Below are 15,164 nucleotides of genomic sequence, written 5' to 3' on the forward strand. Positions count from 1 at the left end.
TGCCTTTGAATGTCACTTCAGAGTTACTCGAGAGAAATGACACACCAGTTCTTGATATACCAATTGAAGTATTTATTTTGGTACAGTAGTATAATAAAAGACAAACACTTTACACGAATTAAAAAATAGAAAGGAAAAAAAAAACGTTCACACAGCAGCTATTCCTAATCTACTCATTTTAAGCTTAGCTACATGAATACATCTATCACACTTCCTTTTCTTAAGCCACCTCACATCCTGTATATCGTCTCAGTGTTAATTGTAATTTAATGGCACAAATTAAGATCTAAAAGCACAAGACTTACAGCTTAGCATATTTTTTTTGGTGTTTCAGGTAACTGTGTAGTGAGCATGTCTACCGGTTATTTTTTTCCCCCTAAATATTTGCATCTCTACGGCTCTGCAACTCGGAGCACTCAGCTTGCAACCCTATGTGAATTTTTCTGTATTTTTTTTAAAGTGCTCTTGATTACAAAACACTGGTGGGAAAAGATGCACAAAAAACAGAGATAACTTCACATTGCACAGTTTGAGTGCAGACAATGGATGTTTTTTCAATTTTAAAAACCACTGTGGGTTGGAGTCACTGCAACCCACAGTGGTTTTTAAAATTGCAAAACCAGCGACAGTATACAAGTCTTCTTTTCATTAAAGTAAATTTTGCATTTAACTTGCTAACGATGAGCTGGTGCAGACATGCACCAGGAAGGTTTGTAGTACTTCAAAGGAGAAACATGGTTGTGTAGGCAGAGTGAAGGAAATGAGCAGGAGGTTCTTAAAGAGACAGAAGCACAATTTCAAGGTGTTAAACTGAAAAACCAAATTTCTCTTAAGTCATGTTTCATGTATACAGCATTTCACAACAGAAGTTAACACAGATACTAGATGGTGCTACATAGTGCCACAATGTGGCTGAAAATGCATAATACTGCCCCTTTGACACCTCAGCAGGCATAAAGACTGATGACCTCCATGCCACGATGCATTTTTAAGAGCTCACCTTTTCCTAGCAGTTTTTCTTTCCACTTAATTTCTAGTAAATGTGTTTCATTATAAGACGGTATAGCCTGTGTGTCTGGGGTTTAGCCTCCTTGTGAAGAGTCTTCATCACCCTCTGCTGGGTAAATGTGAAGTCGGTATAGTTCAAGTAAACCTTCTTTAACACATTTGAATTGGCCTTTAGTGATACTTCATGAATTTCAGATTTTAGTGTTGAAAGTATCTTTATATTCTGGTAGAAATGTCCATGTGGGGAAGAAGTTCCTTGGATTTCCCATCTGTCATTGAGCTGCTAAAAATGGAAACATCCAAAAGCAGAAATAGAGTTTTTAAAATTCTGTTGGGGTTTTTTTTTTCCACTTATTTCCCTATTACCAACTTCATGACTTGACATTTACTCTGTAGCTTTCTTGAGCAGGAACAACTCGTCTACTGCTGGGAACAACTGAAATATTTTTAAAAATAAACTATGCAAATTTACTCCAATTTGGAATAACAAGGTGTTTTTTTAATACAAGACAGCAGCTTTCAGTTTCAGTTAAATTATTCTGCTCCATAAACTTTGTAATTTTAAATCGAAATGTATTTTTATACATTATTAATTTGCCGGATGCACATGGAAAGGTTGAGTCACAGCTTCAGCACCGTGTTTATTTCAGTTCAGCTCACTCAACAAACTAAGATGTTCTTCATGGGAAAAAAAACCAAACTTCAGGCGCTCCAGCGTTCTCAGACCTTAAGACAAGATTTAAACACAAAATACAAACTTAGGAAATATAATGGGGCAGGTTTTAAATACCTGAAAACAAGGAGAATAAGGAAAAAGAGAAAGGAAAAATAAGGATGGCAAGAAAGTTGAGAGACAAAGAAAGGAATGGTTGATGGAAGGAAATGTTTGACAGGAAGAAAGAAAAATTAAAAACAAGGAGGAAAGAAGAGCAAAGGACCCAATGAAGGGGAGAAGGGAACAGAAGTACACAAAGACGAGAAAAAGGGAAAGACATCAAGAAGATAAGAAAAAATGGCAAGAATGGAAATAAATGAAAGACGAGGAAGGAGGTAGAAATGAAAAGTGCAAAAAGGGAGGAGACAAGGGACAAAGGAAGAAAATGAAAGGAGGTAAGGAAGAAAGGGAGGCAAGAAGTAATTAACAAAAGGAAGGAAGGACATAGAAAGAGAAAGAAATGAAGGTAGGGGAAAGCAAGAAAAAAAGCAGAGGAAGTACGCAAATGGGAAAAATAAAGGATACTGAAGAGAAATGGTATGAGGGAGAAAGAAAAGAAGCAAAGAAGGAAGGTACAAAAGAGATAAGTGAACACAATGACAGCTTCAAAGTACGTGAGGAAGGTGAGAAAAGAAGGGCACAAAAAAGGAAAGGAAATGAGTCAGAGAAAAGGGAGGAAGCAATGAAGGACACAGCTGTTAGGAAGGACAGAAGAAAAGAAACGTATAAAATGAAAATGAAGAAAAAAGGAAACCAAGTGAAAATGAAAATTGTCTGAAAATATTTTTTCTTTCTCCAGGCCTTGGAAATACTAATTAAAATTGCACTTTTCCCAACAGCAGAGGAACCGTGGAAGAAAACGAGTGAAGACACGCTTAAATTTGCATAGATCTTTATTTTTAGTAGAATCTATAATTGACATCAATTAAATAAAAAGGAGAAAACAAAAGAAAAACATCTTTAAATTACAAGAAAATTACACTGCACCATTCATATAGTACAAAAATAGGCCTTATTTTAGCGTTATGTCCCATGTAGAATAGTCATTCTTGTACATTAATCATAGGTCACAAATCTGTAAGGTACTGTGTGCAGCCACAGGTCAGGATCCTCGCCAGGAGGCGGGAGGAGGTCAAAGGAGTGGACCGAGACGGCTCCTCCATCGCAAAGTGTTTCGCTTCGACTTTAACGAGCTTGTGCGCGCAGATCCGGTTCAGCCCTTAAGGTCATGGCGATGGGATACATTCTACCTCCTCCCTCCACAGCTGCTCAACAGGCAACATGTCGTCACATATCACCGGTGGGCTTCGACTAAACACGCCGAACGCAGCTACAGGAGGACGATGGGACGAACCGACCTGGAGGCGACGCGTTCTAATACGAAACAGACGGCATCTGAATGATTGTCTTTGGTTATGCCAAAGATATTGCTCCTATCAACTACGTCCGAGTTCGTGTGGATAACTTCAGACTGCATCGTAAAAACGGGGACAGGAGCAACACCGAGCTCCGAGTGATAGCATTAAAACGACATGATGGGGTTTCATCTTTATAATCAGAAAAGTAAAAATTAGCATCAAAGTGATTTTTGTCAGCATTTAACAGCTTTGAGCTTTACTGCCAGCGAGGTGGGGGCTTTACAGTCATGAAAAACGCTGCTTTCTGGGACTATTAGCGATCTGGTTTCCTTTTTAGTGTGTACTTTATATCACATTCTGGCAGTGAAAGCTGCTGATGGGCTTCAGCAGCTCAGGAAGCACAAGCTAATTAAGGCTGCTGCCATTCAGGAGTTTCTGTAAAAGTTAAACCCTTAAATGAAAAGAGTGAGAATCGGTTAAGAGTTGTAGTGAATACATCAACCTAAGATGAAGGAAAAACAAATCAATCTGTGAGCTTTAATGGGCTCCAAGAAGTTGCAAAGAAAGAGTTTGAAGCGGGGAAAAGGCAAAGTGCATTTTTCATTATAATTCTTCAACATTCATATTTTAATTGGAACCTGTTTTGTTGCCCATTTTCTGGTGTTTGCACAGAGCCGGTTGAGTCTGAGGCCGGAGCTCAGTGGAGACCAATCAAAGCATTAATGGCGGTAGGCTGCAAAGATCATCCCCAAAAAGCAACAACTATAACATCTTTGTTGTTTCTGAGAGCGTTTTCCACCAGATCCGCTCTCATGGGTCTCCTTCCAGTCCAGAAACGACCACACTGCGAAAACACAAGAGCTTACCAAGTATTTTTCATCTAGTTTCTGGGGCTAACATGTCAGAACACTTTAAAAAAGACAAAATTATCTTACAGGCAACTAATCAGCAAGATATAAGAGATTAAGTGAATAATTCCTTAATATTGTTGCTAAAATAAGAGTTCCATTGGCAGATTATTTCACTTATAACATGAAAAAATTATCTCAAAATAATTCGTCAGTGGAGCTAGTACTTTTTTTGACATAAAAATAGCTTCTATATTTTGCCGAAAAGCTTCTAGTAAGTTAGTTTTCTCTGTTATTTCTAGTGTACTAAGATATTTGCACTAGAAACTAGATCAATAATACTTGGTAAGGTTTTGCATTTTTGCAGAGCAAACATGTGTCTCTGTTGCATTTTGGCCATCGGAGGGGATTTTATGGTGTTTGACAGCCTCCTTACTAATACATCTGTATCCCTCAGTTCAGTTTCTGAAACACCTGTGAAGACTTTACAACACCAGCGGTAAAATTAGAAACTAAAATTGGTCTCTTTGTGTGCCTTTGCACCCTCTTGCACTCAAGACAAGGAAATTGATTGTCAGTGACATAAACGTAAGAGAAAAAAACAACAACAACAACAAAAGAGTTTGAGATCCAGAAGGAGACGCCCCATTAGAGATGGAGAGCAGAAACGCCCCTGTTGGTTTAAAGGTTGATTTAGCACTTGAATGCCAGCCATTTTCATCTGTGAACATTTCATCTCAGTAACCCTTTTTAAAGCCCGCGTGTGACCACGCATGATGCCGATCCTCGAAGGCAATACATTTAAGAGAACAGAAGAGTTTCCAGGAAAGTAGAGCTGACAGTTTCTGATTTACTTTCACCCTTTCCCTTCTGAAACATGAATCCAGCACGCGCACCCCGTCACCTAAATCACCACAGAGAAGATTTTCATGCCTAACCCACATTTAAATTCACCTCTGTAATTAACAGCTCCTCTAAGCGTCTACGAAGCCTCGCTGTGGGATATGAGAGGTAGATAAAAGGATGAGCAGCTGCAGTTTTCTATGCACGCCATCATCTGAAAACCTCTCCCAGCAAGCTTCAGCATTTTTGTGCAGAAATTTAAACAAAAAGGAAGAAAACAAAAAATCAACATGGCTATAATGGATTAAACAATGCGATGCTTATTTCATATGATTACAGCTCAGGAAGGAAAAAAAAAACTGATATCGCTTAAAGAGAAATGATATTAATAAAATCTCTTTGCTGTAATATCATCTGGAGTATGAAGCACGCCGACTTGATGATTTGAATTTCTGATTGGATGAGGATTGGAGTGCAGGGACACTGATGAGCTGAGGAGCGTCGACGTGGGGCTTTAATCAATACTCGAGATTTGAAGAGCGGAGAAAAGAAACCATCACTTCAGAGGCCAGGTGAGTCAGGTGGTACTTCACATCCTGACGCACGAACCCGCATCCAGTCATTACGGCAAGAGGCTGGTGTTTGTGGGGCTGATTCGCTATGACAGCGGGGGAGAGCCTTGATGTATTGTTACGGCGTCGGCTGAGTCGAGGAATCAATCACAGGTAAGTCAACACCTGCCAGCTGCTTTGAGGCTCACACATGCGCGGCGGCGCCTCGGCCGATTGACCTCTCACCCCTCAGGACGGGTGCATGAGATGCAGCCATTAAACATCTGCGATTGAGTGTTTGAGATTCTTGTCTTTTGCTTTATTTGGCTTTTTTTTTTTCTCCTAAAGTGCAGAAAATGTGAGGCTGGAATCTAAAACGATGGAGCAGCTTTTAGTTATTTCTTGCTTTTAAAACTATTAAATTTAAATTCTTATTGCTAGTAATGCTTTTGATTTGAAAGCACTTGAGAAGCGCGGCTCCCTGCTAAAACATTGGCTTTTGCTGCACCGGTTTCAAATCCTGATGTCAACAAATAATGTGGAGAGAAGAAATGTTTTTAAGTTAATAACCGTCAGTCTGTCATCAGCTAAAATATTAAACGACAGGAAACGCTTTAAACGACTTCACTAGGGGCGCGACGCTCCAGGCTGCTCATCAGATCTCGACACCCTTTATGATGCAGGCTCATTCATTCAGAAATGCACACGCACACAAAATCATCTCTTACTCTCACATTCAAAAATCTCATCTGGCTACTGCACTGAGACTAATGGAAGGTAAGGGGGGGGAAAAAAGGCAGGGAGACGCAGCAAATGATAAGCATTTGTTTACTGTAACAAAAAGGAGCTGGAGGGAAATGAACTCTGCACCAACTGATGCTGTTAGCGATCAGACGCTTGGAGGAGGGAGACACCTAAACAGAAATGCAGCCAACTGTGAACAGAGCGAAAAGCTTAGGCCGTCCCCAGCTTTCAAAATCAGCAGCTTCCCATCAAGGCTCCCGCAACCAAGTGAGACCAGTTCCTAGAAGCAGATGAGGGTCTGATAAGACAGAAAGAATAAAATGAACTGGGTGTATGTGCGGATGAGACTGAGCTCACCGAACAGCCATGAAGTGTCAAACAGATGGAGAGGAGAGGAGTTTAAAAGTAGAGCAGGAGGAGGAGGGACTTATGAAGGCATTAAAGAGCACTTTGTGTTTTGATAAAGGCAGTTCTCTCGTTATGGACGTCAAACTCTTCATTTTCTGATTCAGTGTTCAGTCCGTCGTCCCCCCAAACCGTCGGGATGCCGCGGTACGACACCACCCTGTCCCCCCTCAGGCTGAAGCCGCCGCCGGGCTCCAGCGAGGGCAGCTTGATGAGCGCGCCGGAGCGCAGCTGCAGCATCAGGAAGACGCCCGCGAAGGTCGCAATGATGGCCATGCAGCCGAGCATGGCGACGGTGAGGGGCAGCCGAGAGTCGTGCTTGAGCCAAGGCTTCAGCTCCTCCATGAAGGCCCCCGGCGACTCGCGCATGGAGTGGTTGAGGCGCAGGCAGGTGCCAGAGATCTGGTTAAGGGAGCTGTGATCGGGGCAGGTCAGGCAGAACGGGGGGCTGAGGCTGCTGCAGGTGACGCAGGGCGACGGGCACGGCAGGCAGGCCGGGACGGAAGCTGGCTGGATGTAGTTCCCCACCGTGTAGTTGAGGGGCTGGGAGCCCACCGCGAAGCCCGCAGGACATTCTTTCACACAGCCCTGCTGAAAGAGGTAGTAGCCAGGGTTGCACTCTGCGCCGGCGAGAGAGACAGAAACTGAAATTAGCAGCTGCACTCAATATTTACCCCCTTTGGGGAGTCAGAACAACCACAAATAAGGAATTAAAAAACCTCCAGAGCTGGGTCAGTCATTAATTTATGAGTCTCAAGTGTTTTCACTCAATTTATAAACATTAAACGTCAGTTAAACGAGTGGTCACATACAGAGCATTTTTAGTTTTCAATAAGTAAATACACTAACTTGACTTCAAGTCAAGTTAGTGTATTTATTAGAATAGAGTAGAAATGGCCTTTATTGTCCCGCAAAGGGGAAATTGAGATGCAACAGCACAATCAGATATAAAGGTTCACACAAAATAAAGTTCCTAAAGTGTTAAAAACAACATGTGCAAACATCAGCATGTATTTAAATACTTATTGATTTTGCTGGGAGCTTTGATGGCTGTAGAGTCTAATAGTTGCTGGTGGGAAGGATCTGTGACAACGCTCCTTTGTGCATTTAGGATGCAGTTATTGGCTAAAATCATAGGTTGATCTTAGCCAACGGTCCCCAGACACACATTTCAACATACACCACAGAGAACAAATAGGACAAACTGGAAGCAGAAGTGGATTAAAAAGGTTTACCAGAAGGAAACATGAAAAGCTATATAACCTGTTTATCTGAGTGGTAGGTGCTGGAACAAAACCGATTTTAAATGTTGCTGTTTGGGACCCAGAAACCTTTTGTATAAGGAAGAAACTGAAACTGTGTAAAGAGCAAGCAAAACTGGACCAGCCAACCACTGGAGTTGAAGTCATTTCCCAGAACAAATAGGGAGGAAAGGAGGAACTAGTCATTTTGCAGATGTATTTGTTAAACTTTGTTGAATCAGATTTTATTGTTTGTCACAAGGTGATTTGCGCTGAACATCCATTACTTTGTCCCGACCGATGCATGTTTCATAGCCGCTTTGAGAACCGACGGTCTAACTCTACACTCATTTCTCAAACACTATTTATATTCTGCTATAAGGTAATGGCTTACGTGACGACTATTAGTCATATCAGGATATTTTGTTTTAATCTGCAGTCATGTTTAGCATCAACTATAATAAATGTAAACACACAATAGTACAAAGTTTCAAATTCTGAGCATTTGTATGTCAACCTAGCTCCACAATTAATACAAATACTTCACTGGCAATAAAAATAAACAGATACGTCTTATTTTAAGTACAAAATGGTTTCTTTAGAGGTAGAAAATGATAGTAGGAAAGGACAAAGTAGCAATAAGGTTGGATGTTGGTGAATTGACCTGATGTCAGTGAAAGTCCAAAACTAAATTAACAAATCAGTGCTGACGTTGCACTTCAAATTAAATATTAAACAAATATAACATCAGAAATATTCTGTCCTGGGTTACTTTAGGTTACAAGCGTCTTACTGAAACAACGGTTTTTATTTATTTACACTACTGATACTAACTGCTGAATGTTTTATCCAAGTTAAATAAAAATATAATGCACATACAATAGTTTTACTAACTGGTTATGTTACAAATACAACTTTAAGAGGTTTTATTTGCAAAAACAAATATCTGACATGGCCTTCTGTTTACTTCACAAATTCTAAATAAATGTAAAGATTTGCAGCTTTTCAATTACTTACTATTTTAACAGCTTTTATTAATTTTTAACAGGATCAAGAATAGGTATCGCTTTGGGTCATTTACGCAAAATTTTAAATTTGATAGCGTCCATGATGAAGTATCTTATGATTTCATCAGTAAAAAGGCAGGAAAATTATTAGATATTTTGACTCAAGTTTGCATCTTCAAAGAAATAAACCAAAAGTGTGTTTTTCTTCAGTTCAATTCATTCTTGGGCTGTTTGGTTTCCATTTCCTTTTTCTTATTTCAGTGAAAACCTTTGCTGCCTTTCCCATTCCCAAATAAAGCCGGTTCAGGTACAGATCACTGCCTATAATGATCATCAGCAGCACGAGGGGATCAGAGCTGAAAAAATTAGCCTTGAACACGGCAGCATTTCAGCATCTAGAAAATAACATAATTGGGATTCAGCTGTCATGCAGAACTCTGTTCCTGAGACACACAATTATCATAAGGTTCTGTCTGAGATGATTCAAATGCACGATAATTGCGTTCAGTCAGAACTCGAGTGCCAGCATGCATGACCCTCAGACAGCCTGTAGGGGTCACACCGTCTCCACCTCCGTCAACATGCGGCTGGATTCAGACTGGGCTCACTGGGAGCGTGAAACCTCGCCTGTAGCAATATTTGTATTGGGAAGAGCGGAGGAGAGCTTTAAATTAAAATGAGATTAGCTAAGAGACCTGAGGTGAAGATTATTTGATGTCATCAGGGGCTAGCTATTCATTTAAAACACTGACAATGAGGTCAAGACCCCACGCAGGAGTGTGGTGAAGATCTGAGTGAAGCTGCTGTAGAAAAGCCAAGCAGGCGGGTGCAGCTGAGCACAAGCCATCACGTTAGGGCTTTCCCTCCAACGCGCTTCTTTTTATCTGTTCTATCCACCCTCCGACTGCTGTGGCCTCCTGCGAGGAGTTAACCGGGGGGAAGATAACGGATCTTACCAATGCATTTCATACTCAGATCCAACGTCTTGCATATGTCGTTGTTGGACTGGGGCTGTTCAGAGCTGGAGGATGGTGAGCCGGTGCCGTACAGCACCAGGGTGAACTGGGTCAGGGTGCCTAAAATGAGATGAGGCGATAAAAACAGAAATTAGAAGTAGGCCTGTCAGAAGCTGTAAGGCTCCAGTGCTCCCAGGGGATTCTGGTAATTGTATTCTCTTGATATTCCTGACAGAACATGACTCTGCGACACATTTCAACAGAGCAGCCCCTCTCTGTGACTAAGTTCAGTTACTGAAAAGATCCACACACACACACACACACACACACACACACACACAAAAAAGACTAAATAGTAAGACTTTAGTGAATAACTCTGGACTAATGGACCTTTTTCAGGTTGTTTATCGAGTCGTGGGTGAAGCACCTTTGTTCATTAAGCATTGAGAGATGGATGTCAAATCCAAAAACAAACATAAAAAACACCTTTTTGCTATAACTTATGCTGCCTCGTGTCCTCCTTGCACTGGTGACCTAGAAATTGTTCCCTGCCCACGATCCTGAGCCATCTTTCAATCCCTTAAAAGCACCTTGAGAAGATGAGGACAAAGGAGGCTTCAGCAGGAGCTTAGAGCTGAGAAATCAAAGGTGCAACCTTTCTTCAATGGGTTTTTTTTTGACATTCTCTTAGAAATGAGGCAGAAATGTGTTTTCTTACAATGAAAACACCCACAAGTTGTCTACTACGGTGTTCTCATGCAGAAGAACAGAATTGAACAGGTTAACTGGCTGCTGTAAGGCAACGCAGTATAAACCAGCGCAAAGAGAGAGAGAGCAAAGACACCTTGGCTTCAAGAGCCACTTGATCTCTAATCGCCTTGCAGTGAACCTTGAACCTCTTAGCTGAGGTCCAGACACAACAAATTACAATAAGTTAAAGAATCTTAAATAATGGTTGTCAGATCTAATTTTTTTTTTTTGGTACTTTTTAAAATTATTTTTACACATTGAAAAAATAAAAAAAAACAACTCAGGTCACATCAGTATCACAAACAGGTGAACAGAAAAAAATAATCTCATCTTTGCATTTATTTAGTTCATTTTGAACAATTTCTATACTTGAGTTTCAGAGACAAATACTACTCTGTAGGTAAAAATTTGTACTCCATTTCGTCCAATTCTTAAAGAATCCTTCCTTATGCAAATTCACTGAAGAGCTCATTCTAAATATTTTATAAATGTGTTTAATGATTCCAGTTAATTCCTCTTTTATTACAGGGTCCTTATTTTGCCATTTACTCATGATTGCAAAACGATAGTTTTGTCAAATATTTGTCTGCTAAATTAGTTTACTCCATCTACCCGTAGGTATGTGGAGTAAAAACCATATTCTATATTCTGACTAATAATTAAGTGCTAGCTGACTCCTGCAAATAAGGCTGGAGAACTTGACAATCACAAAAAATACCATATGATTCCCACATTCTCTTCAACAATTGGTGTTTTACTTTTGCTTAATTTCAGGTGTAATAAAAATAAATAAATGGGTGATGTTGAGGTAGTTACAGGAATTTTACATATATCAAGCCATTAATCTTCAGTTATAATTGCTCCTATTTCCTATTTGGATTTAATGTAAAATGCAGAAATTTTGTTAGGTTCCTGGAAAGATGAATATATTCTTTTGACTACTCTTGTGTTAATCTTACGGTTGATTCTTATAAATATAATAAATAAATTTTACAAGTAGAAAGAAATCTGTTTTACCGTAGTCACTGGCACCGGCGACATTCTCAATCTCCAGTCTCCACACGCCGCTGGGGTTCTCGTCCCAGGAGTGGGTTGTCATGAACGCCCAGTCATTGAAACCCTCCGATGAGTAGTCATGGGGCCTGCAGGAAACCAGGGAAGCAACTGCGTTAAAAGGTTTGTCCACTGGGACTGCATGCGTCCATATTCTGGTACCACTGGTACCTCGGGTGGAGCAGGGTGGAGCGCGTGCCGGCGGGACTGATGAGGTGGATGGCCAGGTTCCCCCTCCGGTTGTAAGTGAGGGTGAGCCGGGCCTGGACGTGCTCTAATGAGGTCACGTAGCTGTCTGAGCCCAGGCAGGCGTCCACGTTTTTGTCAATCGACAAATGGCTGCCAATGTTCCTGTAGGGCCACAACAAAGACGGTCAGGAACAAGCATCGTCTTTGCTTCGTTGGAGTTTTTCTTTCGTCACAATTTAGAAAACAGAGAAAGATTTGGCTGCTGTGAGGGACTGTGAAGGGTGAAGAGGATTAATGCCTTAGAACCTGTAGCACCGCTGTTCTCAGGCGGGTAAAGCATCGAACACTCTTTCTTTCCTTCACCTCAAATCCTCTTAGGAGATTAGACACATCCACATCCGTTCTGAGGAGGACCGCAGCACCGGGCTTCGGATCCACAGATGTGAACATCTTTTAACAGCCGGAGTGATTCTTAAACCTCACATATTGCCTCAAAAACAAAGCCTGCCTCTGGTTTCAGTCCAAACATATACACATATTTTAATCTCCGTTAAAGGATTGCCTGCAGTAAAACACTTTGACCCGTAAAGCAGCTTTACTTTGGAAAAGACATCTATAAGCTGAACTTAAAGCGCAGTGGGGGAGTGATAAAATGCGGCTCTGTAACCTGTAATTAGTTTCTTAAAACCAGAAAAAAATGAAACGCACAATTTCTTTTCAAACCAGGTTTGTAACCTGCATATCATCTGGATACTGGGTCTAAAAAGTCATCAAAGTCTGCCGCAACAAATGACAGCTCACACAAGGCCTGAGATCCTAATAAACATAAAACAGTTACTTTCCACTGTCACCACATGCTTCTTCTACAAATTGTCTAAATTTGTAAATGTTGCTAAAAACTTTGACACTTGAACTCACAGAGTTCCTTTAAATCATGTTTTAAAAACCCACCTGTTTCAAGCTGCCTTCGATTCATAATAACTGGAACGTGGATCAATATATATAATGAACATTTGCTTGATTTTGATCAAGCAAATAGAGCTGCATTGGACAAAACTTAATGTTTATTGCTTGCTTCATAATTGGTTGCTGTATGATGTTTTTATGGTTGCCGAAATACGCTATACAAATAACTTGACTTACTTCAATCGTTAGAGCTTCTTTAGATATAAATTATTACCCATTAGCATAAAGGTAAACTGGCTATCTGTATTGTGCAATAATTAGGATCAATGAACTGTATTTTCACTGCTATAAACTAAACAGATTTTTTACTGATTTTGGACTGAACTGGATTGTACATACAGTAATTGTATATGAATTTTTAAAGTGCCTAGAGATGCCATCTGCTGTGATTTAGTGCTGTATAAATAAACTAGATACCGGCAGGGCTCATCAAGGTTGTTTGAAATAGTTATTTTCCTGCCATAATTTTTTTTTTTTTATAATCACCTTTTTTGAGCTATTTTTCCCCAAAGGCAACACCTCTGTCTCCCTCTTCTGTCAGTGGGAGTAATTACACCCTTAATGGACGTGGTGGATATGAATAAGACCCAACATAACGATGCTCGACAGGCAGCACTTTAAAACACTGACTCTTGTCTTAATGGTACCAAATGGGGGGGAATTCAATATGAGGTATAAAGCAAACATTGAAGATATGAAGTTGATTTTTTTTCTCCCTTCTTGTGTTAAAGAGTTTTAAAAAAAATGTTATCAATCAAATGAAAAGCAGCAGATTAAGCTGCTAAGAGAAATCGGTATCAGCCAGAAACTAATTCTTATTTCTTTTAAGTGTTTGTAGGATTTATCTTAGCAAACAAAAGACAATTCTTTGAGCCAACCAAATGTGAGGCTTTGTGATGCTGCGGCTGGGTAACCTAGGAGAAACAGGAGAGTGTATCGAGACTATAAATCATCTGCTGAAAAGCTCCCAGTGAGCTTCCAGCTCATCCAGCTGGTCTTTTCTCAAATTGCTCTCTCTCCTTTTACTCATGATTACTTGCAATCAGCATGTTAAATTCTCAGTAACAACAAAATGGATAAATCCATAAATTCATAACACATTCAGAGGTCATGAAATTCAGCTTATAACATATGCAACCTTATTCAGTTGGGGGAAAGCTCAGAGGAGTTTTTCTTCCAGTGGTATTTTCTCTTTGGTTAAAAATCTATTTTCCACACATGAACACAGAAGCTGTCCGAATCAGATTTTAGATAAGCAGAGCAACAAACTGATGTTATTCTGCAAAAATATTAAGAAGCCCTTTTGATGTGTTATCCATTACACAAGTACATCTCTATCTGTGGCTGAGATAAATCCCTGCAATTATGGGCGAACAGACATTTTAATCAGATACAACTCTGTCCGCACAGCACTGCCAGCATGTAGTGAATGTACCATTGGTAACAGGATAATTCCTTCTTCTAATCATTTTTTGTAAATCACTGTTGATAAGCCAGTCAGCTAAAAACCTAGAATGTAAATTGAATAACCTGCAGCTCCCAGACTCTCGACCATCTGCTCAAACCCAGCGAGACGAGTGACAGCGAGAGCATAATGAACAGAGCATGTCACACAGAGTTTAGTCCGTGTCATCAGGAAGAGGGGTGGGAAAAAGATGGCTGAAGAATAATATTGAACATGTAATTGGGAGAAGCCTGAGCAGACAAATGTTGGCGGAGATTTTAATGAATGCCACCAGGTTGATGAAGATGAAGGCACAACATTTCACTGAATTGATGCACGAAGGCTCGATCAGACACAGACATCTCATTCACATGCATTTATGATGATGAAGCATTACAGCTTCACAAACTTGACTGATTCAACAAAATCCTTCTCCATGCTGAATCTACTCCATTGTAATTTTGTTGATTATTCTCCAAAGAAGTCATATTAACTCAGTCTACATGCAGTTACTCTTGCTTTCACCCTTTTCACTACAAATGTTGTAATCAATACAAAATACAGACATAATGCTACAATAAGTGCTCCCAGTGGTACATTAACACCTACTATAATAGATTTGTGGTTTTAAATAAGTTTGCTCATTATTTTTTGTCGGATGGAGAATTTTTTAATGTTTATCAACTGAAATGTTAAGTGAATTGAGCACAGTGAGATCCGTGTTAATGTACAGCATACAAACCTCGGTTCACTGAGAACGGAGATCACACACTTTCTCTGTGGCCCCACATTTGTCCATGTCTTCGCCTGTGATACAATTGCGCTGGCATCAAGCAGACCGTATCCATATGAATGACTAACTGCAGAAACAAAGAAAGAACAGAGGTGAGATTTTCAGAGATGTCCTGAAGGTCTGTACTGGTCCAGTTTTAGACCCAGATTTCAACTTGATACACGTTTTTAGTTCTCATTCAGCATATCTTTTTAGCATGAAGACTTTGCGATTGCATTGATTGCACTTTTGGGCATTGTAGATAAAAAAAAACATCATCTCTAGGCTAAAGCATTGGTTGGACATCAAAGGTC

The 15,164-nt window shown here is 40.2% G+C and overlaps 1 protein-coding gene across 6 annotated transcripts in view; it reads right to left on the reverse strand.

Moving 5' to 3' along the window:
- Positions 1-2,598: 2,598 nt before the first annotated feature.
- furina (furin (paired basic amino acid cleaving enzyme) a) overlaps positions 2,599-15,164 on the reverse strand; it is an 81,464-nt gene continuing 68,898 nt past the window's right edge. For 5 of the 6 annotated variants that reach the window (XM_044137816.1, XM_044137824.1, XM_044137833.1 and 2 more), the window contains exons 12-16: positions 14,821-14,938; positions 11,651-11,830; positions 11,444-11,568; positions 9,677-9,796; positions 2,599-7,092 (exon numbers count right to left, since the gene is read on the reverse strand). In XM_044137816.1, the coding sequence (XP_043993751.1) occupies positions 6,506-7,092; positions 9,677-9,796; positions 11,444-11,568; positions 11,651-11,830; positions 14,821-14,938 (1,130 nt within the window). In that variant the 3' untranslated portion in view covers positions 2,599-6,505. The remainder of the gene's footprint in view (positions 7,093-9,676; positions 9,797-11,443; positions 11,569-11,650; positions 11,831-14,820; positions 14,939-15,164) is intronic. The other variant, XR_006372681.1, reaches the window with a different exon arrangement.

Source organism: Gambusia affinis, linkage group LG02 (assembly GCF_019740435.1).
Source record: "Gambusia affinis linkage group LG02, SWU_Gaff_1.0, whole genome shotgun sequence".
Classification (NCBI taxonomy): domain Eukaryota; kingdom Metazoa; phylum Chordata; class Actinopteri; order Cyprinodontiformes; family Poeciliidae; genus Gambusia; species Gambusia affinis.